This window comes from Pygocentrus nattereri, chromosome 10 (genome assembly GCF_015220715.1).
Source record: "Pygocentrus nattereri isolate fPygNat1 chromosome 10, fPygNat1.pri, whole genome shotgun sequence".
Taxonomy (NCBI): domain Eukaryota; kingdom Metazoa; phylum Chordata; class Actinopteri; order Characiformes; family Serrasalmidae; genus Pygocentrus; species Pygocentrus nattereri.
The window spans coordinates 31,896,727-31,923,704 of record NC_051220.1 but is presented as its reverse complement, the minus strand read 5'-3'; the positions used below and the strand labels follow the sequence as shown (position 1 = coordinate 31,923,704).

The 26,978-nt window shown below is 37.6% G+C and overlaps 3 protein-coding genes and 1 long non-coding RNA gene across 5 annotated transcripts; 2 read left to right on the top strand and 2 right to left on the bottom strand.

Annotated features, from left to right (window-relative positions):
- Positions 1-514: 514 nt before the first annotated feature.
- On the top strand, positions 515-11,286 carry LOC108423527 (gamma-aminobutyric acid receptor subunit rho-1). The gene is made up of 10 exons (XM_017690898.2): positions 515-926; positions 3,431-3,481; positions 3,827-3,933; positions 6,041-6,108; positions 7,455-7,678; positions 9,100-9,182; positions 9,539-9,679; positions 9,961-10,113; positions 10,350-10,546; positions 10,845-11,286. The coding sequence occupies exons 1-10, from the start codon at positions 811-813 to the stop codon at positions 11,139-11,141; spliced, it is 1,437 nt and encodes a 478-aa protein (XP_017546387.1). The 5' UTR covers positions 515-810; the 3' UTR covers positions 11,142-11,286.
- On the bottom strand, positions 9,186-18,083 carry LOC108423525 (peptidase M20 domain-containing protein 2-like). The gene is made up of 8 exons (XM_017690894.2): positions 17,611-18,083; positions 15,683-15,831; positions 15,395-15,537; positions 15,083-15,237; positions 14,841-14,967; positions 14,313-14,420; positions 12,814-12,982; positions 9,186-10,472 (listed from the first exon to the last, which is right to left on the bottom strand). The coding sequence occupies exons 1-7, from the start codon at positions 18,013-18,015 to the stop codon at positions 12,834-12,836; spliced, it is 1,236 nt and encodes a 411-aa protein (XP_017546383.1). The 5' UTR covers positions 18,016-18,083; the 3' UTR covers positions 9,186-10,472; positions 12,814-12,833.
- Positions 17,919-19,792, top strand: LOC119264162. The gene is made up of 2 exons (XR_005130824.1): positions 17,919-18,051; positions 19,555-19,792. It is a non-coding gene; the product is annotated as an uncharacterized LOC119264162 (long non-coding RNA).
- Positions 19,511-26,978, bottom strand: fam98b (family with sequence similarity 98 member B). Of its 2 annotated transcripts, none has more exons than XM_017690897.2 (8): positions 26,828-26,978; positions 26,391-26,539; positions 24,563-24,661; positions 24,303-24,481; positions 22,805-22,885; positions 22,308-22,424; positions 21,969-22,136; positions 19,511-20,752 (listed from the first exon to the last, which is right to left on the bottom strand). In XM_017690897.2, exons 1-8 carry the CDS (start codon positions 26,863-26,865, stop codon positions 20,456-20,458), a joined length of 1,128 nt encoding a protein of 375 aa, XP_017546386.1. In that variant the 5' UTR covers positions 26,866-26,978; the 3' UTR covers positions 19,511-20,455. The 2 variants fall into 2 exon arrangements, with proteins under 2 accessions (XP_017546386.1, XP_017546385.1); XM_017690896.2 differs by having other exon boundaries at positions 24,563-24,691; positions 26,828-26,977.

Genomic DNA, 26,978 nt, shown 5'->3' with positions numbered 1-26,978 from the left:
CTGCAGAGGTCTGTTTTTCTATTCAGAATGTCACTACTGTCATTCCCACTTACCAGAATTAGGTTACTAAGATCACCAATCTCAGCATCAAACGTATCAAACACACACACTGCTTTTTTAATACTAGATTTAAAAAAGGGTCTCATAAAACTAACCCTAAGTCATGATCATGGTTACAGTACCATCACACTATTGCTTAGAATTTGAAAGTTCAGTCAGAGACTGAAAGTTGTGTGTTGTGTACTAATAATTGTTTAGTTCCTTAATATTAAGTGCTAGGTTTGCTTGTATTATGATATACTGTGCAGTCATGAGCAAAATGCAAATGTCACAGAGTATTTAAGTGTCTATCTAAGCACAATTGTAAAATACTGTATTTTTAGAGCCAGTGCTCACAAATGCATCCAGATTGGACGATCTGAGCAGACTAAAAGGGGGGGGGGGGGCGTCTCGCAGCTAGTGCGTCTGTCTGTCTGTGCGGCATCCTCCATCCTCGTGACTGACCTCACAGTGAAATGCAGAGCAGTGGATCATTAGGAGAATTGGTTCGGGGCTGTGCAGAGTGAGCACGGCACATCCGCCACTGGAGGGATCAAATCTGTGCCATCTGACGCTCAAGGATTTATGGGTTTAGTCAAAATTGCTTTTCCCAGTGGGGAGATTAAGCACTGAGTGATGTTTACAGTGAGGGCAGAGTTGTACATTCTTCCTAGGCTCCAATGCTAAAAAACTATGTCCTCGGCTGTGTTTTCAGGAGCTTCTCCTGCCTGTGAGGCGTGTAGAATCTGACTAGAGGTGGTGTGCAGGGGTATGTGCACCATGCAGATAGATGCTGTAGTTCTGCTGCTCTGTGTCTGGCTAATAGGTGCAGCCGGGAGGTCAGCTCCTCAGAGGGGTCACAAACTGGAGACCTACAAACAAAGCAGGTAAAGAGGCCATTTGGTCAGTGGAATTCCAACAGCATGTAATGGCTTTTGTGTTTTTTGCTGTATTATAGAAACTGATAAATTGTGCTTCAGTCTAGTTCTTCAACTTGTTAAGAGACGGAGCAGGACAAAAGGCCAACACATTCAGATTTAACTTTAGCCTCATAGTGTAGAATCCATGCAAGCTTTTTTTCTTGTTTTGTTGGACTGTATGCATCATATGCTTGAGATTTTGTGCATGTATTTAATGTTATAGTAAAATGACTGAAGAGGAAACATTTGGAGCACAGTTTTAGTGACCTGACAAAAAGTTTTCTGATTTCATTAATTAGATTAGATTTTAACAATGATTCATTTATTTTAGCCTCTTCATGCTCACTATCAGGTTAAAACTGAAGGTCTACTCCTGTTGTTTACTTCATGCAGAATACACAATGACACGAATTGACTAATCTCTATTGTAACCAGTGAAAGTACAAGGGTGAAGGTATTAAGGCACTAAGAGCACTAAGGGCTTCTGCACAAACGTCTCTGTGAGAAGAGGTAGAAAATTTAGGTTCTGGTGTCTGACTAAGACATGTAAATATTACTATTTAATTATACTGAGAATGCATTGAGCACAGAATAGGTGAAGTTTTAGGTTAGAAAATGCTAAATAACACACCTTCAATATGTGTTTGACCAAATTTGTAACACATCTGTTGTTTTGCTTTTCCTGTCCTTGATTTTGCATGTTTTCAGTTGCTATATACAATAGAAGATTTTTCAGTGGCAGGCCTACACTAGAAATCCTTCATCATATACAGCAACACTGGCTCTTTGAGTTTGAGACTAACAGACTCCTAATGTATCCAAATGGCACTTTCCTGGCCTAATCTGCCTGAGATATTGTAATCAGATGTATGTGTTCTTTCAGTGCAGCGCAAAGGCTAAAACCACTAGCTGCAAACATTTGACTCAGCTTCTTGGACGTGCAGTTAGCCTTTCAAGTTAGATGACACTGTTTGGTGTTATTGGGATTTCCCACAGCTACTCTACAGCTTCTCTTGAAGCAGATCTAGGGAAACATGAGCATCCCAGGTAAAGGCATAAAGGCAAATCACTTTGTATAATTAATTAATAGATTTCTTTATTCAGGTATGGAGAGTACTGTGCAGAAACCAGATACCACCCTCCATTTAATTTCCAGTCAAAATGGCCCTTACATACAAGTTTTTCCTATCAGGGAAAAAAGCAGGAAGCATATAATAAACAGAAAGTTACATGGATACCTCAACAACTGAATATACATTTTTCAGCCTTTAGTGTGTCCACCTTTTACCTTCATTTCATTACAGCTTCCATCCTTTTCTGCAGGGATATTTTCCTACACCTCCACAGTTCAGTTTCAGAAGTTGGATGCATTTTCTGCTTCTCATGATCCAAGTATTCCCAAACACATTCAGTGTTGTTGAGATGTGGACTCTGAGGTGGACAGTCCATTGTTCAGAGAACACAAAGCAGCTTATTTCTTTGATTTTGTTGTAAATTGTCTTCTTTTATGTGTATAGCCTTTTCAAAGTAGTGTCTTCTTGACAGTTTAGCTTGATTTACTTCTCTTTGTCAAAGATGGAAGCTTTAAGTTCTGTTTATCTGATGGTGACAGTTTTAGTAGTCTACCTGGTATTGCATAGTTGTTAGGAGTCCCATTCTCTCTATATCTTTTAATCATTTTATGCACTCCAGGTTTGTAAACTCACTTAATTCTCTTTGACTTTCTCCTTCCTTGTGCAAGTGGATTATCTTCTATCTAATCTTCTCAGAAATATCTCCTGAAAACTTAATAACTTGTACTTAAGGTCATTTTGAATCGAAATTAAATAGATAAAGGGTGTTCTTTCGCACAGTACTGTATACGCAAGAAAGAGAGCTCACAGAGAGTGGAAGAAAAACACTGCAGCGTGTAGACTGTGCACGCTCTGGGGTAGGGAGGAGGGGAGTGTACTGGAGGGACCTCTTTGCCAAGAGGATTAGCAACCAGCTGCTGAGTGAGTGGGACAGAGGGGAGCAGCAGCCATTACCACAGCACTCTCCCCCTGCCCCAAAGAGCAACACCCTGCCATTGTCACAGGAGATATTATTAAAACACCACTTTACGCCTTGCCATCCCACTTCAACAGCCTCTGAGGCAGCATGCACTTCTCTTCCTTTGTTCCTACATTAATCCATTTTGGGCATTCAAATTCATCTACTGTGACCTACTTAATATTACGCAGGCAAGGCTTACTGCACAGAGATGCACAAATTCTGTTAGGAATGAGCTGTAATTTTCAAATAATGATGCTATAACTGACCTCTTGGCCACAAGGCCACCAGTCTTAAGCTATTGTCAGCATCAGTGCAGAAAACAAGACAAAAACAGCCCCAAAACTGGGAAATCCCTAAATATACCATGTTGTGATTTATTTGTATGCATGACAGTTTGTGTTATAGCTGAAGTGGAGTCTATACCCTCTTTTGTACAGAATTCGGAGGGAAACGAATATGGTGCAAGGAGGAACGCATAAGTCTGGCAGGTCTGACTTTTTGCTTCATGCTGTTTGAACATTTTTCTATTGTTTTCAGTATATTAAACCAATGTTCTCTGTGAAATATGTAAGACTTCAGAATCTGTATTACAGTCTTCAGGAGTTTGATCAGTCTCATAGTGAATCATCACATTTTGTTTCAGGCATAAATATCTACAGGACAGTTTCACATCTGCCACACTTTCTGCATATCTCCAGAAGGGGAGATATGTTAAATCAAGTGTTTTAATGAGGCTGTTTGACATTACTGAAAGACATGTAGTTTAAGTGAGCAGCATTTTATATTCTTACAAATATAAACTATACTTTATTACATGTGCATTGTTTAAACAGTCCAATCTTCAGAAGAAGTCCAGATATGACAAAATCTCCCATGACAAAGTCAGAACAACTATTAAGGATAGATGACCATGACTTTACAATGAGGCCAGCATTTGGAGGTAAGTTTTTAATTTAGGCTTATGGGCAAAAAATAAGCCAAATGCAACATTAATTTTCTAATACTTGGTTACACATCCCCTTAATTAGAGTAGCAATTTTATCAGTGGCAAGGATTACATCAGCCACTTCAGTTTCTGTACCATTTCAACCCTCTTTTGCACAAACTGGTTACACATTTCATGTGTGCTGATTTCAGCATTATATCTCCTGTCCCAAATTGAGAATTGGGATTGAGGTTTGCCAAGATTGCTAGTCAGTCACAGTGTCCCAGTGTTCCAGTGTGTCTGGAACTGTGTTACATACAGACACCCTACAGTTGTCATCCTGGAATGTGGAAATGTCAACGAAGTGTTCTGCTTAGACATGAAGCACAAAGTTAGAAGAAGAGTGGGCTATAATGAACAGGAACGCAACAGACTTTTGTAATCTTTGCCTGACAGAATCGCTGATGTCATTAAGGCTTGGGGATGTTTACCCATGTATCAGAGAAGAAATTATGCATGTGACAATTTTTTGTCCAGGGAGCTTTTTATATATTTATTTTTTTACCAATTAAACCATATGTTTGTCAATTTTGTGTTAAAAAAAATAAAGCAGTAAAATAAAGTCTACTGAGGCAACTGGAATTCAAAGCAGTGATGGCCTGATACCACTTTTTCTGAAATTGATGTTGAAGGCTTGAGTAACAGCTCATACTGATTGGACATTTCTACTTGGACAAAACTACTAAGCTTTTAAATGAGCTATTTTAAATTGAAGCACTTCACTTAAGATGAGCATGATTATCATACTTAAACTACTTGAAAGTTATACTTGTCTATAGAAAGATACATACTGTAGGTAACAACTTTACATTACTCAGTCTATGTGCGTGCTATTTCAGGCCAGATTTGTTGCAGGACTGGTCTGAATAGGTTCTTTTTTCTCTTCTCAATTTTCCGCTGATATTGTCCCAATACTGTTACTCATCAATACTGATATGCCATCACTTGTTCTCAAGGTGCTATTTCTGCTAAATGATGTGCCATATCTGCAAATGTATCATCACTGTCTCTTAACCTACAATGGATATTAATGTAAAATGATTTATTTTTCAGTAAGGTTTGAACATTTCTATCAGTCCATTCATCATTAAATTTTGACCCAATGTAAAGGTCAGCTGGTGTATTAAATTCTAGACAAAAAAAAAGACTTTTCTTATGACAGTGACAATGTGCATTCAGTTTGATAGATGTCAGCAATGGAAAACTCATAAATGCTTTTATGGGCAAGTATAAAATGCCATATTAACCTGCTTAATCCTCAAGGAGTATCAATGTGGTGCCTCATACAGATTCATACTGACCCTGACAGATTCAAAGCTACAGCCTACACTGATAATATTTGAATATGCTCCGGGTGAACGGGATTTTGTGATTTGTTTGTGGTCTCATGGTCAGTGTACAGGGATTTGGTGTGGGTTTCACAGTGTACAGGATTAGAAAACAGCATGACCTTTGTATTAATAGTGACTCTAAGTATTCTGACTTAACATCCCAGCGAGAGTGGCAACAGGGAGGCATTTTCAAGCTCTGAGAGAAGCCATACCACACAACTTTGATAGCTATTAGAAAAGGACAATTACAAGACAAATTACAATTACATGACAATGTAATTAAAAATACACTATCATATAGAACAAGGTGCCCTAATCTGTTACGTTGGTCTGGCCAATCTTGTACGGTTTTAACTAGTGTCTTTTGCTGATTTAAACTGCTCGCTTTTCAGATGTCAATGCTGACAGCTTTAAAATCACCTACTAAAGGCAATACAAAGACCTGGACACAGTCCAGATGTGAGAGCTACAACTTTGATCCATTGTGACCTAATTGTATTTTTGTACTATGGGGGATAATGGAGAGTCTGAGGCTAAAATAGGGCAAAAATCCTGTGCACCATAAACACCATCAAATCCTGTTCATTGCTGAAACCCTTTTCCTGAGCCCTGAATTACAATAGTGTGTACATTTTAGAGGTCACGATTAATCAAAAAAATTTGCTAGCCTTTATTGAATGAAAATAAATGACCTGATTAAATGCTTTTTCCATTTAATTGTGCAATCACAGGACCTCCCATACCTGTGGGAGTAGATGTTCAGGTGGAAAGCCTTGACACTATCTCTGAAGTTGATATGGTGAGTTCTCATTGTCTGTAAATTGATTAGGTGGAGCATATCGTTGCTGTCCAAAGAAAAAAAAGTATCTCCAAAATAGTAACTTTACAGGTGAAGGCAAAAACATTCTTACCTCTTAAAGTATTTCAGTGTAAAGAGATTTTATTAAAGGTGATTATAGAGCATTTCTACTAGTCCATTTATCATGACATTTTCACACAACGTACAGGACAGTTTTCAGTATGGTTTTCTTTGGACAGCCTTGATATTTTAAATTTAACAAGCAAGGTAAACGTCTATATGTCTTTGGAACATTATTTGAGGAAATTTGAATACCTGAGTTTTTGAACAAGTGATTTGAAACTGTGACTAAACATTAAAGGGCCCATATCCTGTATTTTCTTTGTATTTATTTTTTTCATGAGGTCCACTTATAATGTTTGTTTAGTTTTACTGAACCAAAAAAAGTTATAATTAATTTTTAAATGATGACATTTCAACCTCTTTGAGATATGTAAAAGGCCTCTCTTCTGACTGGCTGCCCTCGATTGTGCTACTCAAAAAAAGCAGGCTGGGCTATAACATTCCTCATAACAGCATGAATAGTTGTGGCTAAACTGCTGTAGACTGAGTAGGTAGAGATATGTAAATATGTTGGTTTTCATAACATCATAGTGAGAGAGGTGTTCACAAGCCTGATGGCCTGTGAATAGAAGCTGTTTGTCAGTCTTGTAGCGTCCTGTAGTGTCTGCCTGAAGGTAGGAGTGTGAAGAGTCTGTGCTGGGGGTGTATATTGTCCCTGATGATGTTGTGGGCCCTCCTGATGATCCTGGGGTGATAAGTGTCCTGTGGTGAGGGGAAGGCTGCTCCTAAGATGGACTGTGCAGTTTTAATCACTTTGAGTAGGGAGAGAATGGTACATTTTGAAAGTTTAACATGGTTTAAATACTACATTAAACATTTTTTTTTTATTATTGTATTCAGAGCTGATTAGAAAGCAATCCCAAGAACAGCAAAAGCATAAAAAGCAAGTAAATATGATCCAAGAACTAAGTTTTGTTAGGCTTTCTTTTCACTTTTTGTTGAGGGTGTAGTAGGCAATGGAATAGAAAGTGAATCAGAAAAAAGGAACTTATAAAAGCAACCAATATGTAACTGATTTGAAATAATCTGATGTTCTAGTGACAATGTAAACATATTCAAAGCAATATTGGCCAAAACCTTGAGAAAAGCCTGAATTGCTCTAAATTCTAGCCAAATGTGATACATTTCATCACTAATTGCATACATTGTGTTTTCAAAACTTCTAAGCTCAAACCGGTGGTAGAGAAGCTTTTAACATCACCTTTGACCTTCTCACATCTCAGGACTTCACCATGACTCTGTATCTGAGGCATTACTGGAAGGATGAGCGCCTGTCCTTTCCCAGCACCAACAACCAGAGCATGACCTTTGACAGCAGACTGGTGAAGAAGATCTGGGTGCCTGACATATTCTTTGTTCATTCCAAAAGATCTTTCATCCACGACACCACCACAGACAATGTGATGTTGCGTGTTTATCCTGATGGAAATGTGCTCTACAGTTTGAGGTACATTTTCTCAAATAAAACATCTAAGACAAGGACACATCCACAGTCTCTGTAGAAGCTTAGGGTTTTGTGCTTTGCTCAAGGCAAAGCAGCAGGAAGAAGGCATCAGCTGGGGATCAAACCCACAACTGTGTCCAAACATTCCTGCCTCCAGGCTACTGCTGTCCATAGTACACCACTTTTAGTTAAATTTAGAACATTCTACCGCACACTGAACTCATGAACTGTGGATCAATGCCGCAAGCTGCAGAAACACTTGAGGAATTGCCTCCTCTCTTTGCTCAGTTCAGAAAACAGAGGTTTCCAAGATTTATACAGTTCATGAATCTATAGTTATGTGAAGATTTAGGATTTTAATCAGTTTCCAAAGCCTGCCATGATGACAGCAAAGGGACAGTTGGCCTTCATTTTGTTGTAAACAATAAAAAAAGGAGCAACTCTATACCCTCATCTGTTGCTTATGCTAATAAACCTACTAACAACGCTCATCACAATGATGGGCATCGATGAGAGCATTTCACTCTACATGAAATACATAAACACAAATAAGCTCAATCTAATAAATATAACGTTAATATGTGGCACATGGACACAATCTTAGAAAATGGCAAAAATCAACAACTTTCCATTCTATCCTTAAACAGTCAAACATGCTGTGTAGATTTTCATTAAGGATCCACTGAGTAGATCCAGTGGATCCTAAAGTTCATTAGATGGTAGAACAAGTATCATTTTCAACACTCTCTTTGTTGTCTCTGTAAAAGTTGAGCTTTACTCTACAATGCTGTCATACTGAGGCCCTTTTACATTTTAAATTCTACATAATTTAATCACTGAGATGTTAACATTGAGTGGTTTGATGTGAAATAGTGTAATGTAGAGAAACCTACCAACTCAGATTTCTTGCTAGGGTTTGGCTACAATGCAAATATGTCCATTTTATTCAGTATCCACAATGACCAGGGAACCAACACACCTTCACTGTAACGATTTTAATATGAAATGTTGCTAAAATATGCATATGTGTAATATAAAATATGCAATGTTTGTGTATGTATTGTTGATGGTAAAATAAATTGGTAAATTCCAAAAGAAAAAAGGGGTGCTTTTCACCATAAATGAATAATAAGGATAGAAAATACCTTAAAAGCTTTTCTCAAAACAGTTCTAAAACAATGCTTTAGATATCAGTATTTGGAACGATTTAATAGAACATTTTTCTGTGATGTAGCATTAAATGCTTCAGACGTCTGGTTCCTATCACTACTGTAAACGATTATTCAGTAAATTTCTCTAGAATGGTGAATTTCACATCACACTCTGTTCACATCTTAAAAGTTCTATTATGCAGAAATTGTAATTCCCATTTGATGTGATGAAAATAAATAAGCGTACACGATGATGTATTTTGTGTCTTTCAGGGTAACAGTCACTGCCATGTGCAATATGGATCTGAGTCGTTTTCCCCTGGACACCCAGACCTGCTCACTTGAGATAGAGAGCTGTATGTAGATAATGCAAAATATATTCCTTTATTTGTAATCACTTTGCATAGAAGCATTGATTTCCAAAAGTATCACAGTATAACAGTCAGCATTATAGTAAGCATGTAATGATGAATAGTTATGATCGTGACATGATGCTAAATTTCCTTCAGGATCAATAAAGTATCTGTCTATCTCTCTATCTAGGTACACAGCCTTTACAAAACTATCCAGAACATTATTCACCTACTAAGATGTATATAAGCAATACTTATTACTGATAAATAAAACCATATTACACTAATTAAGTTCTACTTTAGTAGGACTGTGCTCTGTTTACGTAAGTGGTGTCCAAGAGAACTTGCTGTCATTTCAGATGCCTATACGGATGATGACCTCATGTTGTACTGGAAAAAAGGCAATGAATCACTGAACACAGACGACAGGATTTCACTTTCGCAATTTCTCATCCAAAAGTTTCACACAACTACAAAGCTTGCTTTCTACAGCAGCACAGGTAATCCATTATTTTATTATCGAAAATTAAAACGGACATGCACTATATGTGAGGGGCTGTCTGTTCAAGTGCTGAAGGGCCTTAATCCAGCACAGCTTGCTGATTTCCCTGCTCAAACACACCTGATTCAACTAGTCAGTTAATTACTAGGATTAGTTGGTGTGTTAGATCAGGAAAGTCACTAAACCATGCTGGACTCAAGCCCTATGGCTGGAGTGACCCCAGAAGTGATCCCTGCTGTATGCTGTCAAGCTTATTAAACAGTATTTCTCATTTCACAGGCTGGTACAACAGGCTGTACATCCATTTCACCCTCCGGCGACACATTTTCTTCTTCTTGCTGCAGACGTACTTCCCTGCCACGCTGATGGTCATGCTGTCCTGGGTGTCCTTCTGGATTGATCGCAGAGCTGTGCCTGCTAGAGTACCTTTAGGTAGGCCTATCTCCACTATGATTTTGTAGGCATCGTTCAACTCCACAGTACAAACTTACACAAAATTGTACACATTATTAATGATCAGATTAAAGAACTCAATTTCACATTTCATTCAGGTTATTAAGAAATCTGTGATAGCAGCTGTGATACCACATGACTTGCAAAAAGAAAAGTAGAAGAAGAGAGAAGAAGAGAAAAGAAGAAGCTTCATACAATTCTTTGCTTTTGTTCAGGTATCACTACGGTTCTTACAATGTCCACCATCATCACTGGGGTCAATGCCTCCATGCCGCGTGTGTCCTATATCAAAGCAGTGGACATCTACTTGTGGGTCAGCTTTGTGTTCGTCTTCCTCTCTGTAATAGAGTATGCAGCAGTCAACTACCTGACCACAGTGCAGGAGCGCAGAGAGAGGAAACTTAGAGAGAGAGTAAGTGTGCACGCACATTTTCACATGTGATCTATGGCGGGGGCAGTCATCTCTGGACCTTGAGGGCCAGTGTCCAGAACAGTTTGGGGATTTCCAAAAAATAATGATACAAATAGACTAACAATCAAAGCATCAAAGCCTGTCTAGCTGCAACTCACTATCAAAGTCATTTTAAAATATTTACCCTTAAAACCTTTAAAATATACTTGATGACAACATCCCTTTCTCCTGTAACTTGGAAAGTTTAAACCAACACATTATTACAGCAGTTTATCCTATTGATGCTATTACTCCCTAGTTACCCTGCACATGTGGTATAGCAAACCCAGACGAGGACATCATGATGACTACTGGCTACAGTGACATGGACCAGAACACCACAGGGAACTATGGGATGCCAGAGAACGGAGGGAGGCAGGAGAGGATGCTGGCCCAGTTCACAATAGCAGACAGCCAGACCCCGAGGCAGGTGAAAAGCTCAAGAGGCTATGTTAACATCTGGATAGACACACATGCCATAGACAAGTACTCAAGGGTGATCTTTCCAGGAGCTTACACCCTCTTCAACATCATCTACTGGTCCATCTACTCCTAACAATACAAAGCCAGAGGATGGCACCTGCCTCTATTTAAACAGCAACGTGATTTGAACAATCAAAGGCAGGGAATCCTTTGTGACATATACTGACTAGAGGAATGAGGCACTGACAAATGGAAATAAAAAGGTACATTCTGCCTTCTTCATGCTTCATGTCTTGAACTGTTTGTACTTTTTAAAAATGGATCTTGTTTCTTGCATTTTGATGACAGTTTTGGAATCTTTCACTGAAATAGTTTCATAACCTAATGTTTTAAAATAAAACAATAACATAAAAAGCCTAGAAACAAGATGGGGTATGTGGAGTCGAATACAATTTAGAAAATATAATTTCAATGGATTATTGCGACTGGAAGGTCACCGGTTCAGTCACCTGAGCTGACAATGCGTAACGAAAGTGCCCTTGAGTAAGGCACCTAACCCTCAACTGCTCCCTGGGCACCGTGGATAGGGCTGCCCACCGCTCTGAGTAAATGTGCTCACTGCTCCCTAGTGTGTGTCTTCACTAGTGTGTATGTGGCATTTCACTGCACGGAGGGGTTAAAATGCGGAAGTGAAATTTCCCCCATTGTCAGACTAATAAGGGTCACTTAACTAATTATGTTCCCTGACTAAAGGTACCGAGATGTACCCTTGAGGCTACCACCCTACTGACAAGAGGGGTATTTTTTTTCCAGTACCTACAGGCCCTGTTCATGAATGAGCACTCAAACTGTCCTAAATAACTTGAACAACCACAATCTTTCTTAATAAAATATGTTCTACAGGAGAAAATAACCCCTTTTTGCTTTGATACAAAGAATTGCCCATTCATTATTTACAGATAAGGACCCAGCTTTGTTTTGCGAAATACATGCATTTGTCCTATGTACCCTTCTAAAGCCAATAGCAACCTACTATGAAAAGTACAAAACCAAAACAGTCCATGAGCATGCCAGGTAGATAAAAAAAAGAAGAAAAAAAGAGAAAGATACTGGAAGCACTGCTGTTTGGGAAGTTGTATATGAGAATCAGACATACATTTTTATCTGGCATGTAGTTATGCATTTGTATGTTATTTTAACTGCATTGGCATTGTGTAATAGCAAGTACAATGCAAAGCCATTTCAAGTTGGTTACTATTACATCACAAAACTAAATAGTTTAAGATGTAATTATGATATTTTTCAGGATAAATCGAGACGCATGATGCTATTTAATTAATGCCAGTAACAATAGTCTTCAGTGGGGAAAAAGATTTGTCGGAACAGCAAACAAATAAAGAACATTCCTTTTGTATTTAGGAACTTGACAAATCCAAAAAGAATGTATTTATTCATTAAGAAGGTTATTTTTTTTTTCAGATTTGTCTTTCAAGTAGGTAAAACATATCTGAACATGTTTGAGAAGTGTAATAAACAATCCATTTTGAAAAAAGTTTCAATGATGCAATCAAACACTTTTTCCTGGGACCTGTTCACACAGTCTTAGTCATCTCACTAACATCACACTAAAAGCTAGAAATGTGTTTAACACCTAACAGGATTTAATGACTCTTACATGCTATGTTATGATGCAGTCTGTTACTGGAACTTCAGGGTACTCTGATATGGTGCACAATAGGAGAAGAAATGAACATGATAGATCAAAATGTCCATTTAAGGCAATGCTTCAATGTGTTAAGTCATACCTGTTTATGGAGTAAATGCCTTATTTGCTTTTTTGCTCTTGTGAGCATTTGGCCACTGTGAACTCCTCTTTGACCTGCTTGAGTAAGGTTGGGTTCAAAAGCACATCAGCAGCAGTCATGGCTAGAGCTTTGGCTGTCTGCAGTGTGTACATCTGTGCTTTCTCTGAGCCTGTAACAGAGAGTGAATATGCAAGTTTACTCACCAAGGCCAGAAGGCCAGAATTTTTTTATATATGAATAAAAAATTAATAACTAAATAAATATGTTTAAAAATATATAATATATTTGTATTGACTGAAATTTAAGGATAATTATTTTATGAAGATTCAGAGCTGGTGTTATGGTTTAAAAAAAAAAAAAAAAACATGAACTGAGTAGCTTGGCATGATTTTGTTTGCTGCTTATCAATGTGAAAAAGTAGTGCTTCTTGTTATTTGTGTATCTCATAAAATGTCAGATGAAGTAGCCAGTGAAGGTGAGGTGGTACAACACACGATTTTAACAATTTAGACCAAGACACCTTTGAAAAATTACAACGGGCGTGTTTCTACGTGTGATGTCTTCAAAATCAATGTGTTGCCCTTCTACAAGAAATAAATAATTGATGGAAAATAACTGTTTTATAATTAGCATTCAACACAAATCCAATTTGAAGATAAGACAAGGTTAAAGGCACTTTGCAGTGTAATATTTATATATCTTAATCTGTAAAATACACAAGAATATTAAACGTAGTGAAAAGGTTGTGCTGCCATCATCTGCGTGTTTTGAGTTGGTCAGTCTTCCACACCATACATAATACAAGCAGCTTTCAGGAGATCACCAGTAACTTTTGAACCCTGGGCTTATTATTCAATTATTAGTCTTAAGACTTGTTATTCAGTAACAACTACAAGGTATTCAGTAACTACTATAATACTGATCCATAAATTATAAAGTTAGTGGAAAAAAAATGAACTTTGGACCACAAATGGGCTCTTAGTTAAAAGAGATAAGGGAGCTACAGATGCTACTACAGCTCTGAATGGTCACGCTCACAAAAACAAACTGAGTAATCCATAAATCTGGCTTGTTACTCAATACACTGAAATGTTTTAAGTCTTGAGACCTGTTATTCAGCTACAAGGTATTCAGTAACTACTATAATACTGATCCATAAATTATAAAGTTAGTGGAAAGTGGAAAAAAAAAAAGAACTTTGGACCACAAATGGGCTCTTAGTTAAAAGAGATAAAGGAGCTACAGATGCTACTACAGCTCTGAATGGTCACGCTCACAAAAACTGAGTAATCCATAAATCCGGCTTGTTACTCAACACACTGAAATGTTTTAAGTATATACACACGTAGCAAAATGCTGTTTGGCCAAAACAGAGCGACAGATAGACAAACAACACAATGCAAGATTCAAAAATCCCATCTCTAGTGAACTGCATGGTGGCGGCAGCATGTGGTATGGGTAAATTATTCCTATAAACTTTTCCAGTAGTAGAAGCTCACCTGCAGCTGTTGCATACTCAGGTGTGTGGTTCAGTGCCTCAGTCCCAATGTAAAAGAAAGGGTGAATCCCAGGGACAACAAAGGATACATTGCCGAAGTCTGTGGAGCCTGTAAAAAAGTCAATCTTAATAAAAATGAGAACAAAAGAAAAAAAAAATTGCACTTTTCAGTAATACTTTGTTTTGATTTGCTGTCCTTTATTGTGCCTCACTAAAAAAGCAGTCCAGGGCTTTTGAATGTGTTGGACTAAACTGTTGCATGCTGAAAGGCAGATATATGTAAATGCACTGATTTTGTAAATACACAGGCAGCATAGTTTTGCAGCATAGTTTCCATAAATGGAATGTGCGGAATGTGTGACTTTACCACTGTTTACATCCTACATCAAACTCTTATTTAGAATGAGTGAGGCATTTGTTTTTCCATGATACAGGTCCATTAAAGCTGAGGTGGTTTCAATATTATTTGTTAAAACTAATATGATTTGCACATAAAACAAAACAACAAAAAATTGAAATATTTGTTTACCAGTAAAACTTCTGCACTCTTCTTTGAACTCCATGCCTAGAGCTCTGCCATTCTCTTCATAGTGTTTTTCCAAGGAAGGATTTGGCAGGATGTTGGAATACACTGGGTTAGGAAATGTTATTTCCACCTACAATAACAGTGACTTAGTGACTATTTAAATAACAAAAAAGACAAAAGAAAGTACCTTAAGCTAAACATTAATAGTCACAATAATATGACCATCTTTCTTTCCTCCCACTTACCTGACAGCCAGTTGCTATGGCAGCTGATCTGAAGCATGTCTCTACTTTATCTTTGAGGTAAGAAAGGTCTTTGAGCAGCGGTGTACGCATATAATACTCCAACTCGGTGTAGTCTGGAATAATGTTAGGCTTTGTTCCACCATGCTTAATAATGCCTGTCAAAGGTAATGTGGCAACAATGCTCATAGACCATGGATCAAAAGTAGGCCAACATGAACAACTGCATCAGGCTAATCAGGATTAATGTTTTGAGGATATTGCAAAGGAAGAACAAAATTCCATAGCAGATGTGTCTGCATGACTGTCTCTTACCATGTAGCCTCCAATCTGGCCTCAGCTGCTGCCTCAACACGGACAAGCTGCTGTAAGCAAGCACAGCAGCATCCAGCGCATTCACACCCTCCCATGGGTAAGCAGCAGCATGAGAGGCTTTCCCATAATACTTTACAGTGCAACTGAAAAACATATTTGACAGAGTATAAACATGCTATGCTGGTTTAGAAATTCTTTGAAAATTTTCACATCTTCACTCTCCTTTATTAGCAGAAGATATCCAGAACGTAATGAAATATGACACCTAATACTTTAAAAAATCCTTACTCTCTTATGCAAATGCAGGGATGGAAGGCTTTATTTTCCTGGGAGGGATGAGCCATGAACACAACATCCATGTCTGCAAACGCTCCAGCCTGGATCAGTTTTATTTTACCTCCTCCTTCCTCTTCAGCAGGGGTTCCCAGAACTGTTATCTGACATGCACATTATTGTACACTTAGCCAAACCTTGGTCCATCTATTCTCTCTTATATGCATTTATATTCTTATGATGTAAAATTCCTATGATTCGTGTTCTGCTTTGCAGGGCTTATGAATGCATGTTTATTTGTATAGCACCTTTCGGACACTGTTCATTCAACATGCTTTACACATTTCGAATTAAAATTTAACGACATGTATGAGAATAGAAATTACGATGATTAGAACATGACAAAAAACAATAATTTAAAAGAGACACAATCAGACATTAAACTAAATATCTAATTAAGCATTAAATTAAGATAAAAATGTTGTTACAGGATAGAAGTCCAGTAAAGCTAACAGTGAGCTGAAAACATGACATGACTAAAACAGAAATCAGAGTCCATTAGTACACCAAGGTTACATGCTAGCAAGTCTCTTAAATCCACACTCAATTGACTGGAACTTTTTGTTGAAATTCTTGCAGATTATTTTTAGAGTATAGGCATTGCAGGAATTATTTTAATTAATGTGATCCTACTGCAGGACAATAAGATGATACTTATTGATATTGTGAAAGATTATGTCACAATATATCAGATTATGCTTTTCTAAGCATTTCATGGATATCATCAGTACTTAAAGAGTCCTGACCAACTGCATGCTTCACTGCAAAGAGCGCATAATTAGTTCTGTTTAGTGTGATTTAGTGCATTTCAGTATGTGGAACAATAAATAAAAATCATTGTAATCATGGTTTCTGATGGTATTTTATGAATGTGGCACCACTAGTTCTTTTTGTCCTTTCCAAGTCATCAGATGTCAGAAGAAATAAGCACTGTGAATGATAAAGTTTCTTTAAATTTTGTGTTATTATATTGTTGTAGTATCACTCACCTCTAAGCTTACCCAATCTATGCACTTATGATAGCTCTTTAGAACATGTAAAAACACATAAAACATAGAAAATCAAATCTCAGAATCAAAATTGTATTGAGCCTGAAAATATGCGTATAGGTACACCCCCAACCCCAACCCCAAATGCTGAGACATGTTAAGCAAGAATAACTAAATATTTGTGTAACCTTGTTTGATGAATATGCCAAAAGGTGCATTAATTATTCATGAATAAAGAAATAAAAATAAAATGGGATGTAATTTTTAAATGTGAGATAAAAATCTGCATACATACATTCAATACATACACTGCTTCATTCTAAAATATTCCACTTGAGAAATTCACTTTACATGTATTTATTTTCTGTATCAGATGGGGCCTTACTTACACTTCTATTATTGATTATTGGTTTATTGATTTATTGAATCAGGTGTGCTGGAAGCAGGGAAAACAGTCAAAGATCTAAGGTTGTAGTAAGTCCATATTACGTTTGCACTAGTAATTTATCTGTAACCTTATTCAACAAATTTCACATACACAGATCCAGAGTCATGGCTCTGGTCCCTAATCGACCTGATTTTTTATGGTTCCTAAATACAACAGCACAGAAAGCTAAAAAGACAACGAATTTACTCAAGCACTGTATTGAGCAACATTATACACCGGTCAGTTTATTTATTTAAAATGTTTTATTCATCTAACTTTTAATTTGAATATACTTTGTTTTTCATGTGTGGATGTGAGTACTGTGCTTTCCTTCGAATAGGTTCAATATAAAACCTGTTTGTTTAATTCTTCCCAGACGGATCTGGAGCTGTTAATTTACTCCTGTTCGGTTAAAAAACATTTGAAATAAAAAGTATTCTGTGTTTCAGCTTCTTTGTTGACTCTACCTTCACAGGGACGTCTGCCTGACTCTCCAGAGCCCCTTTCAGGCCGAATGCTGCAGCTACACCAACCTCTGCGATGAGATTATGACCACACGCGTGACCGAGACTAGGAAGAGCGTCGTATTCACACAAGAAACCAACATTTACGACCTTGAGGTTCTTCTGAGTGCCGAGACACCAAGTAGCCCGGAAAGCGGTCTCTAAAATGTAGCTGGGTTCAACGGTCCAGCCGCCTGCCTCCGAAAAGAAGCGAACAAGCAAGTCATGGCTCTGCTTTTCTTTAAAGGCCAGCTCCGGTGTGCTCCAGATGTCCTGACTTAAACCGTACAGCTTCTCTCTGCACTCCTCAATGCAAACACAGATGTTGTGTTTCAGTCTCTCTCCATCAGCCCCGCGCACTGACGCCATGAGGAGGACGTTTCAGGTGTTCAGTGCTAAGACCAGGTAGCAAAACTTGCATCGCTTTTTCTTTTTTATACCGGGCGAAATACCTCCCCCTAGTGTAGCGTTACTGTAGTGGAACCGTTAAAGGGCTATTCCACCGAAAAACGAAACATGAATCCTGCTGCATACTATAATTGTTAAAGTATTTAAAAAACGTAAGAGTGATTTGTTGTGAATTATTCAAAGGCAGCCAGACTTCCAAATGTTTAATGCATGTACAAGCTATCTCACCAGAAATCATTCCACAAAACGGTTACCAAATGTCTGAGACAACACGTTTTTTGTTTTTTCGGTTTCACCACCATATCTTACCTTTGTCAGCATTACATATTAAACCTGAGAAGCAGAGGTGTAGCCAAGTGGGAAGATAGTTTGAAGTTGCCTTTGATATCACCTAATTTCAGATCAATCTTCTTTCGGCTGCTCCCTTTAGGGGTCGCCACAGCGGATCATCTGCCTCCATCTTGCCCTGTCCCCTGCCTCCTCTACTTTTACACCAAATTCCAGATCAATACATTATTATAATTATTGTTTCACTTATATATGTATATGTATATGTATATATATATATATATATATATATATATATATATGTGTGTGTGTGTGTGTGTGTGTGTGTGTGTGTGTGTGTGTGTGTGTATGCATGTATATGCACACAGACACACAAGTAATTAACTTAATAAATAAACTTAAATCGTTTTTTTCTTTACTGAAGTATTCCTATTTTGGGAGATTTTTTTACTTTACCCCCACTACGTTTAAAAGTCACATATCTTATTTTTTACTCTACTACATTGTGTGAAATCTGTCGTTCCGTTTGGTTTGTGTGCATGTTTACATGCCTATATATACACGCTTAGGCCTCTTTGGCAGGTAAAGCAGGTCATGCAGAGTTCATGCAAACACTGACTGGCACTCGCTAATGGTGTTCTGGGTTGATATCACAGTGGAAGGGATTCAGATCATTTAATCAGGTGTTCTGGGACTGATACCATATACAGTTGTTCGTTTCCTAATGGTCTCTAACGGCAACCAGTGCAGGTCAGGCAGAGAGTGCAGGTCTGCAGACTGACCCTCAGATTGACTAATGCAGAAAATGACGGACAGCTCGTTCTAACCTGCGGTTGGCCAATGCCAAATGTGACTGACAGCCAAGAGTAATTATTTAAATGGTTGATGCAAAAAATGATTGACAGATTCCCGCCCCCAGATCCCTCCCCTTTAGGGCTCCGGTCTGCAGCACTCCCCTTCCAATTCCTTCTCGAAGACGGTACATTTTCGCGCTTGCGTACTCGATATCGATACCTTATGAAAGGGGAAAAATCCATAAATAATAAAATACATCAACAGTTCAGTGTTGTAGCTTACCTTCGGCAATACTTGTATTCATGTGATGTTTTATTTATATGGAAATGATGGACAGATATTATGTACAGAGAAAATTCAATACACCAGTTTGTCATTTTAATACAGTAACACTATTTTATTCATATTTTTTCTTAGAATGGGGTGACCCACTGCTAAGAGTTCAAGCTATATCCATGCTCAGAAGCAACGAGGCGGTTCACTGGTCATTTAGGACAGCAAATGAAATGTCTGTATTTTCACTGTAATTATTACATCCCAGAGCTCCAATCACAACCGCTGTAAAGAAAGCAGAGTTGGTAAGTTTCTTTTCAATGCACCATTTCAGATTTAACCACTTTGAATGACTTTGTTTACAGGTTGTATTATTTAGAAATTTGGGGGGAAAAAAATCTGGAATTCTTCTTTAAACACTTCTTTTGTGAAGGCCTTTGACAAAAGATAAAATTATGAATGTGAATAGACTGTTTGACCACACAATTCATTCCCAAAATCACATAACCTATTGAAGAAGTTCACAACACAACAGTTCAAAACTGAATGCAACATTTACAGTATTTTTAAATCATTACACAAGATCCAACCAGAACAAAACAACATAAATGAAACAAAACAAAAACGTGTTTTTTTATTTAATGTAAACATTCTTTACTGGCAGCCATGACCACTGGACAGCTCTTTTTAAACTGCAAAGGCGAATTAGCACTTCATATCGCAAACTATTGTCAGATTCTCCAAAAAATTACAAAAACATGATTTAACAGTAATAATAACAATAGTAAAAACACCCCTCTCAGTTTAAAAATGTTGCTTGCAGGAGTGTCAAGATTACTTTGCAGCTTGTTTGCGGACCCGTCCAGTCTTCTTCATCACATAGACCGATTAAATAAGACCTGTTATTTTCAGTGTTTTCAATGTCTGATTAAGTCTCTGCACACGTTTCGAATGAGGACGAAAATAACAGAAAAAAACTACTGTTAAACAAATGAATTCATCATAATACTTTATAATGTGTGCACATCCTTTTCAATTTTTTTTGTCACCTATAATAACCTCCCTTTCCACCCTTTCCCCAGTGATCTCGTTCTCCACCTCCTCGGCCCCAGCCACCTTTGGATCCACCTCCATATCCTCCTTGTCCATATCCTCCCCCTCCTCCTCCTCCATATCCTCCCCCTCCATGACCTCCACCCCTGTATCCGCCGCCACCATACCCTCCCCCTCCTCCTCTGTATCCACCTCCATCCTGTCTCTTTTGCCAAGGTGGCATCTCAGGGGGAGGAGCTTCAATCTCTGATGGTCTTCCACCCCGATCAGGAACCCTTCCCATAAGCACCTAAACACAGAAAACAAGTACCTCATTTAAACACAGAAAGAAAAGACCTTAGGTGAAATATGGTTCAATTTGGCCCTCAAATAGTAAAAAGTGTGGCTAACATTCAACAAAAGAGGAGTGCATAACTTACCAATACAGTTTCTAAGAAAAAAAAAAAAATAGATGAACATATCTAAAGGGAATAAACTTAAATATGCAGTTTTTCTGCACATTGTAGTGCACAACTTCTATTCACTTGCTTCTATTTATATGACTTTAACATATTGAAAAAAAAAAAAAAAACAAAAACATACACTATAAAATGTACCATAATTTTGCACAGGCCACATTAAGGCTGTGTGATAAACATATTTTATCATAAGTGTTATATGCATTACTGTGATAAACACATCATTAGAGCAGCAATGACAGGACAGATCTAATTACCAGAGAGACGTCATTTCATTACAGGCACAAACAGTTACAAGCCTGCTTCCCTGTGCTTGCATTGAACCTGCTCTCCCCTGTGGGAGAGGAGTACCTTAGCCATTTGGTCAAATGGTCAACTGCAAATCACACACTCGCAGACCTTAAACTGTCAGTACATAACTCAGCTTTAATGGAAATTCAACTCAAAACAGCATGCAGCAAAGGAAAAACTCTGAGCACACAGACTAGCTCAGGCTCTACTGTTTTGCTGCTAGCCAACTGACCCCCCCTCCACCATCGCTTCTCATATCATTTTTACATCCACCATGCATTTTATGTCAATATTATTCAGCCCTAGGTCACATTTTTTTTCTTACTATGTCAGGTTCTGCAACTCACAATAACTGTGCATTAAAATGGACCAGAGTCATATGCAATTTTTTGGGCACCCTGGTCAAATGACATGTTTTGTTGATTTTCTAAGTGAATATAAGTTAACACATCCTCAACAGAGAACACACTGTAGAGGATTAGCATGAAACATAAATAAAGCATATAAGTTGATTAGGGTGTCCAAACCTTTGCACATGGCTGTATAAAGCTCATACTCAATCAGAATCATATTTCAATAAAGTGACTTAATTCAATACAACTAAAGAGAATAGGAACGATTGCAAGCCAGAGAATTCAGCATAATACACAGTGAATGCCATTGCATGTAACTATTATTCAGACAAATGTACCACCATTGTAACACAGGAGCTGAAATGTGCCAGTGTTGTAAAGTTGTAAAGCAAGCCCTACTCACTTTGTTCACAGCACAGACAGTCTTCTCTCTGCTGGCACCACTGCTTGTCTTCACCATGTTGCAGATATCTTCTCGTGTTGCCAGTAGATGAGCAAGGCTTACTGATGACTTCAACGTCAGTGAGTGTCTCTTTGGCTGATATGCTTTGGCCATAGTGTCAATTTTTGCCTGATTTAAAAAAAAAAAAAAAGAAGAAGAAAAAAAAAAAAACACATTTGCATTCATGGCAAAATGATTCAATGACACCTTTGAAAACAGGAACATACTGAAACTGCAGATCAAATTCACTGCATAGAGGCTTGAAGCAGAATAGTCATGGATATATGTAGCTGAACCTGCCTTGGCTCTGTCAGACCAGCTGAAAGACTGCACAGTGACATCCAGGCGTTTGATCAGCATGCGCCGACGACACTCGTAGTCTGCGGAAAGAACGCAATTAATCTTGTCCAGCTGGCTCTGAGGATACAAATAAGCCAATGGTTAGAAATGACATTACTTCACCTAAGATTTTTCAAATCTTAGATAAAAATCCACATCAAAGTGACCAAAAAACAGTTAATACATTCTAATACTTAGCCCAGATCTAAAACACTTTAGAAATAGTACTGCTTACTGAATAAGAGCATGCTAAATATTCATATTTTTTTTCTTTATGTTGTTGAAATATCAAAAAACTAGTTTACAATTCCTGAGATGTGCATGAAGAGCACAGATGATTAGTAATTAGCTCATCTCACTCATGACTATTTGATTTTCAAGCTCAAAAATACTTGTTCATACAGACTTAAACACCAAATATACTACTAGTAACCCAAAAATCATCATCAGCTGCTTACCCACTGTTCACTGCTAAGGGAATGCCTCAAAACTGGTTTTCCAATATGCTTCTCTGGAACTTTCTTGAGCAAAATGTTTACCTGGTAAATGTGTCAACACAAACAATAAACTGCCAAACTCAACAGTTAGTAGAAGATTTTACAATGGCAGCCAGAAAAATGGTCAAATGTACAGCACATTCTGACTTTGAAATTCACAAAAAAAGCTTAATATCTTAATGGCAATATTGTACCATATTTTAAAGGCCCCATTTTCTTAGAAATAGACATTTCATCCCTTTTTTTAAATAAGAGTTTGATGTTGTATATAAAAACTGTTAAACTTTCAAAATGTACCTGTTACTCCAGTCCATAAATCAAAACTAAGCTGCAAAATCAGCCCATTTTAAATTAGTTTTTTAAGAGGTAATGGAAAACAAATAATTTACATATTTCTCTCTATTATATCAGTTTAACCTCGCCCATTTACAGTGAAGTTATAAGTCTGGGGAGGGAGGTTGTAAAATGGTTGTGTAAAATATATATATATTTTTTTTCCCATAAAGCTCACAAACACATAAGTGAGTATACAGGAAAAAGATAAGAAAAATGTAGGATATGGACCCTTTAAGCTCTAAACTGTTTGTATCATTTATTAATATACAACCCCATTTCCATAAAAGTTGGGACGCTGTGCACAATGTAAATAAGAATAGAATGCAATGATATGCAAATCATGTAAACCATATACTGAATTGAAAATAGTACAGAACCAACATATCAAATGTTGAAACTGAGACATTTTATTGCTTTTTGAAAAATATTTGCCAATTTTGAATTTGATGCCAACAACACGTTCCAAAAAAGTTGGGACGGGAGCCTGTTTATCACTGTGCTGCATCACCTCTTCTATTAACTACAGTCTTTAAGCTTTGGGAACTGAGGAGACACTGCTGTAGTCTTGAAAGTGATGTTTCAGCTGCTCAACAGTTCGGGGTCTCCTATTTTTCATTTCATAATGCACCAAATATTTTTCAGTGGTGACTGGTCTGGACTACAGGCAGACTACTTCCTCATCTTTACTTCTGAAAGACTCTGCCTCTCTAAGATGCTCTTTTATACCCAGTCATGTTACTGACCTGTTGTCAATCAGCTACTAGGTGTTGTTTTTTTTTTTTAGCATTACACAACCTTACCAGCCTTTTGTTGCCCCCGTTCCAACTTTTTTGGAACCTGTTGTTGGCATCAAATTCAAAATGGGCAAATATTTTCTAAAAAACAATAACATTTCTCAGTTTCAACATTTGATATGTTGTCTTTGTAGTATTTTCAATTAAATATAGAGATTAATTAATTTGCATATCATTGCATTTTGTTTTTATTTTCATTTTGCACAGCGACCCAGCTTTTTGGAAATGGGGTTGTAAATATACTATAAATTATACCCTTTTCAGAGTTATAATTTATGAGATAGAAATCTACGTTTAAAATAACACATGCACATCAAATGAGAACTAACCTGGTTTTCTATAGAGGGAAATAATTCTGATGTTTGTTGCTGGCTAGGTTCTGGAAGTTTAAGTGCTTTGCAAATCATTTGGAGATCTTGTAGAGGTGTGATCTGTTTCTTAAACTTTGTGTCAGTCCGTGTCTTGCTGGCCACAATCTGTGCAGCCTGAAGTTCAGATACCAAAAACACTACAAATACAAAACAAACCTTGTTAAGCAGCAGTTCAGACAGTTTATAATTAGGTCAATTACATGAGTCACAAAACTTACAAATGATTTTCAGATGGTCCTTTTTGTTCTTCAGTTCTCCTTCCATTAACCCTGAAACAAGCCCCTTATATGGACAAGCCAGTTCGCCGAACAGTTTGCCTAGGTAAAGCATCTCTGTCTTAACATCCTCTGTCAAAATATTAACAACACATCACAAACAGGACAAGACAATATACTTGAAACATTTTATAGTGTGCAATCTTAGTACAAATATATTATGTAAAATGTAAGTTATGTGAAGTAAGAATGCAACAGCTTTAGTGCAATAAAGTAATAAAAAATTAATAAAAAAATCAAAAATAGTTTGAAACAGTACACTGAAATTTACAACTCTATAGAAGATAACCTCTCTCTGCCTCTTCTGGGGGTCTCATATGCCTCATTTTGTGGAAACAACTATTAATAGACCTTTGAAGTCATGTGGGAATTCTGTAGACAGCGACATGCCTGAATTAGGGTCTATGGAAAAAATGAATGCCTTTTTCAGAAAAAGCCACTTTCGTGCCCACTGTTAACAAAAAGGTTATAAACCTTGTGTTTTTCCCCAGAATGTCACTGGGTCCCCTACATTAAGGTTGTGTACCAGCTGAAATATGACTCACACAACATACATTCTACTAGTAAGAACAGTCTACAATTAAACTTCAGCGCTGTTCTATACCACCACCAACTGCTGAAACTAAGTATTACTGCCAAAGCAACTTAACCACGTATGACAAGGGTTGATGGTTATTGTGATGAGGTTGCCAGTGTTATGATGTTGGTTTGATGCACAGGGGTGTTAGCTTGCATGCAATATTCTTATTTCAATTTCTTAACCTTGCAATTCAGAAGATCTTAAATTTAGGGGAAAAGTGTATATAGGGCAAAAAGTATGGGGCTTGGAACTTTCTTGTTTATCACAGGCTGCAATTTCTGAGAACACCAATCATTTTTTTCCATAGAGAAAACTACTTAGACACAGAATTCCTAACTTGGGCATGATGAAGACTGAACATACGACTTCAGATGTCCACGATCAAAGTTAGTCATCTGGGTGCCCCTATCACAGTACAGTGGACAGGAGGGGTTTATACTATGCACTCACCACACTGAAATGCCTGGCCTTTTTTTTTCAAAACCAATTTAACTTTGACCCAAGATTTTAAAAAAAAGTAATATAAAACTTGAAAATGTGTATCGTTACACCCAAAGAAGTAACATTTTGTATCACTGAACTATTTGTATACTAAATATGATGTTAAAGGGGAATTCCACTCATTTTTTTACATTTCTGAATCACTGAGTCATTGAGAGTGGTTTGATGTGAAATTGTGCATTAAAGAGAAACTTGGAGACTAATTTCTTTACAGTGGTGGTTATAGGAACTGAGCGTCACAATGTTTTCCAACACAAATATAGCCATTTTATTTACTATCCAACACCACAAGTGAACCTACATGTGCATGTGTTTATATGTAATGATGATGATGGCAAAGCAGTCAATCTGAATAATTGTTTTCTTTTGGGACGATTTTGCCTTACAACACCCTGCATGTACATCTCCGCCATAAATGGATTAAAATACATTTTAAGCCACATTTTAAGCCATCGGACAGCATATCTAATCACTGAATGTCATAACTATGTGAGGAAGCTTTCAGAGGCAACTCCTCAGACGTCTCATTCCTATCACCGCCACTGTGAACAATTCTGAATCGGCAAGTTCCTCTAGAACAGAGCATTTCACACTAAACACTCCGAATGACTTTGTTTACACCTTAACCATTGAGAACGTAGAATTTTTTTTAAAAATCGGTGGAGTTCCCCTTTAAGTGCAGAACATTACCTGATGTGTCTGGTTTTTCACTCTCCAGATCACAGAGCTGGTCCAGTTTAGTCGCCAACCACCTACACAGTGCGACATACTCTTGAGAGGAAAAGCCCTCTTCACATGCAGTTAACAGGGCTTTCTCCTTATCCAGGGCCCCGTTGTATCTGTAAATAAAAATGCACTTCAGAGCTGCAGTGAAATGATAGAAGCAAACACGAGCTCAAATTTTTTGGTTTAAGTTATACCATTTAAGGTGGAGCGAGAAATTTCGAACATTCGTAACATTAGCTGTTGCACTATTTAAGGTGGAACGGGACAATTCGAACAAGAGGGCTGTGGAATGGTGTGGTGAGACCATCACTCGGCTGCACAGCAACACTGCTGCTAGCTCTGCTCTACTAGCTAACGGGCTAAACGGTTAAAAGTGATAGATTCAAATGAATCGTGCTTACCCGACTTGATCCAATCCATCAAGTATATCACTTTCCATTTCGTTCAGTATAAATAAAATGAGAAACAATGAAGCGACCAGTGAAAGATAGCCAGCAAGCTATCACTGCGAGCTCGTGCGACGAAAACACATTCGTTGTGCTACACGAACCG

Coding starts and splice junctions, on each gene's coding strand:
- LOC108423527 (XM_017690898.2), top strand. CDS start 811: ATGTGCACCATGCAGATAGATGCTGTAGTTCTGCTGCTCTGTGTCTGG. Junction 7,679..9,099: donor AATGTGCTCTACAGTTTGAG/GTACATTTTCTC, acceptor TGTGTCTTTCAG/GGTAACAGTCACTGCCATGT. Junction 9,680..9,960: donor TGCTTTCTACAGCAGCACAG/GTAATCCATTAT, acceptor CTCATTTCACAG/GCTGGTACAACAGGCTGTAC.
- LOC108423525 (XM_017690894.2), bottom strand. CDS start 18,015: ATGGCGTCAGTGCGCGGGGCTGATGGAGAGAGACTGAAACACAACATC. Junction 14,968..15,082: donor CCATAGCAACTGGCTGTCAG/GTAAGTGGGAGG, acceptor CTGTTATTGTAG/GTGGAAATAACATTTCCTAA. Junction 14,421..14,840: donor AGAGTGCAGAAGTTTTACTG/GTAAACAAATAT, acceptor ACTTTTTTACAG/GCTCCACAGACTTCGGCAAT.
- fam98b (XM_017690896.2), bottom strand. CDS start 26,865: ATGGAAAGTGATATACTTGATGGATTGGATCAAGTCGG. Junction 24,692..26,390: donor TGAAAAACCAGACACATCAG/GTAATGTTCTGC, acceptor ATATTTTGACAG/AGGATGTTAAGACAGAGATG. Junction 22,425..22,804: donor CCCTTAGCAGTGAACAGTGG/GTAAGCAGCTGA, acceptor TTGTATCCTCAG/AGCCAGCTGGACAAGATTAA.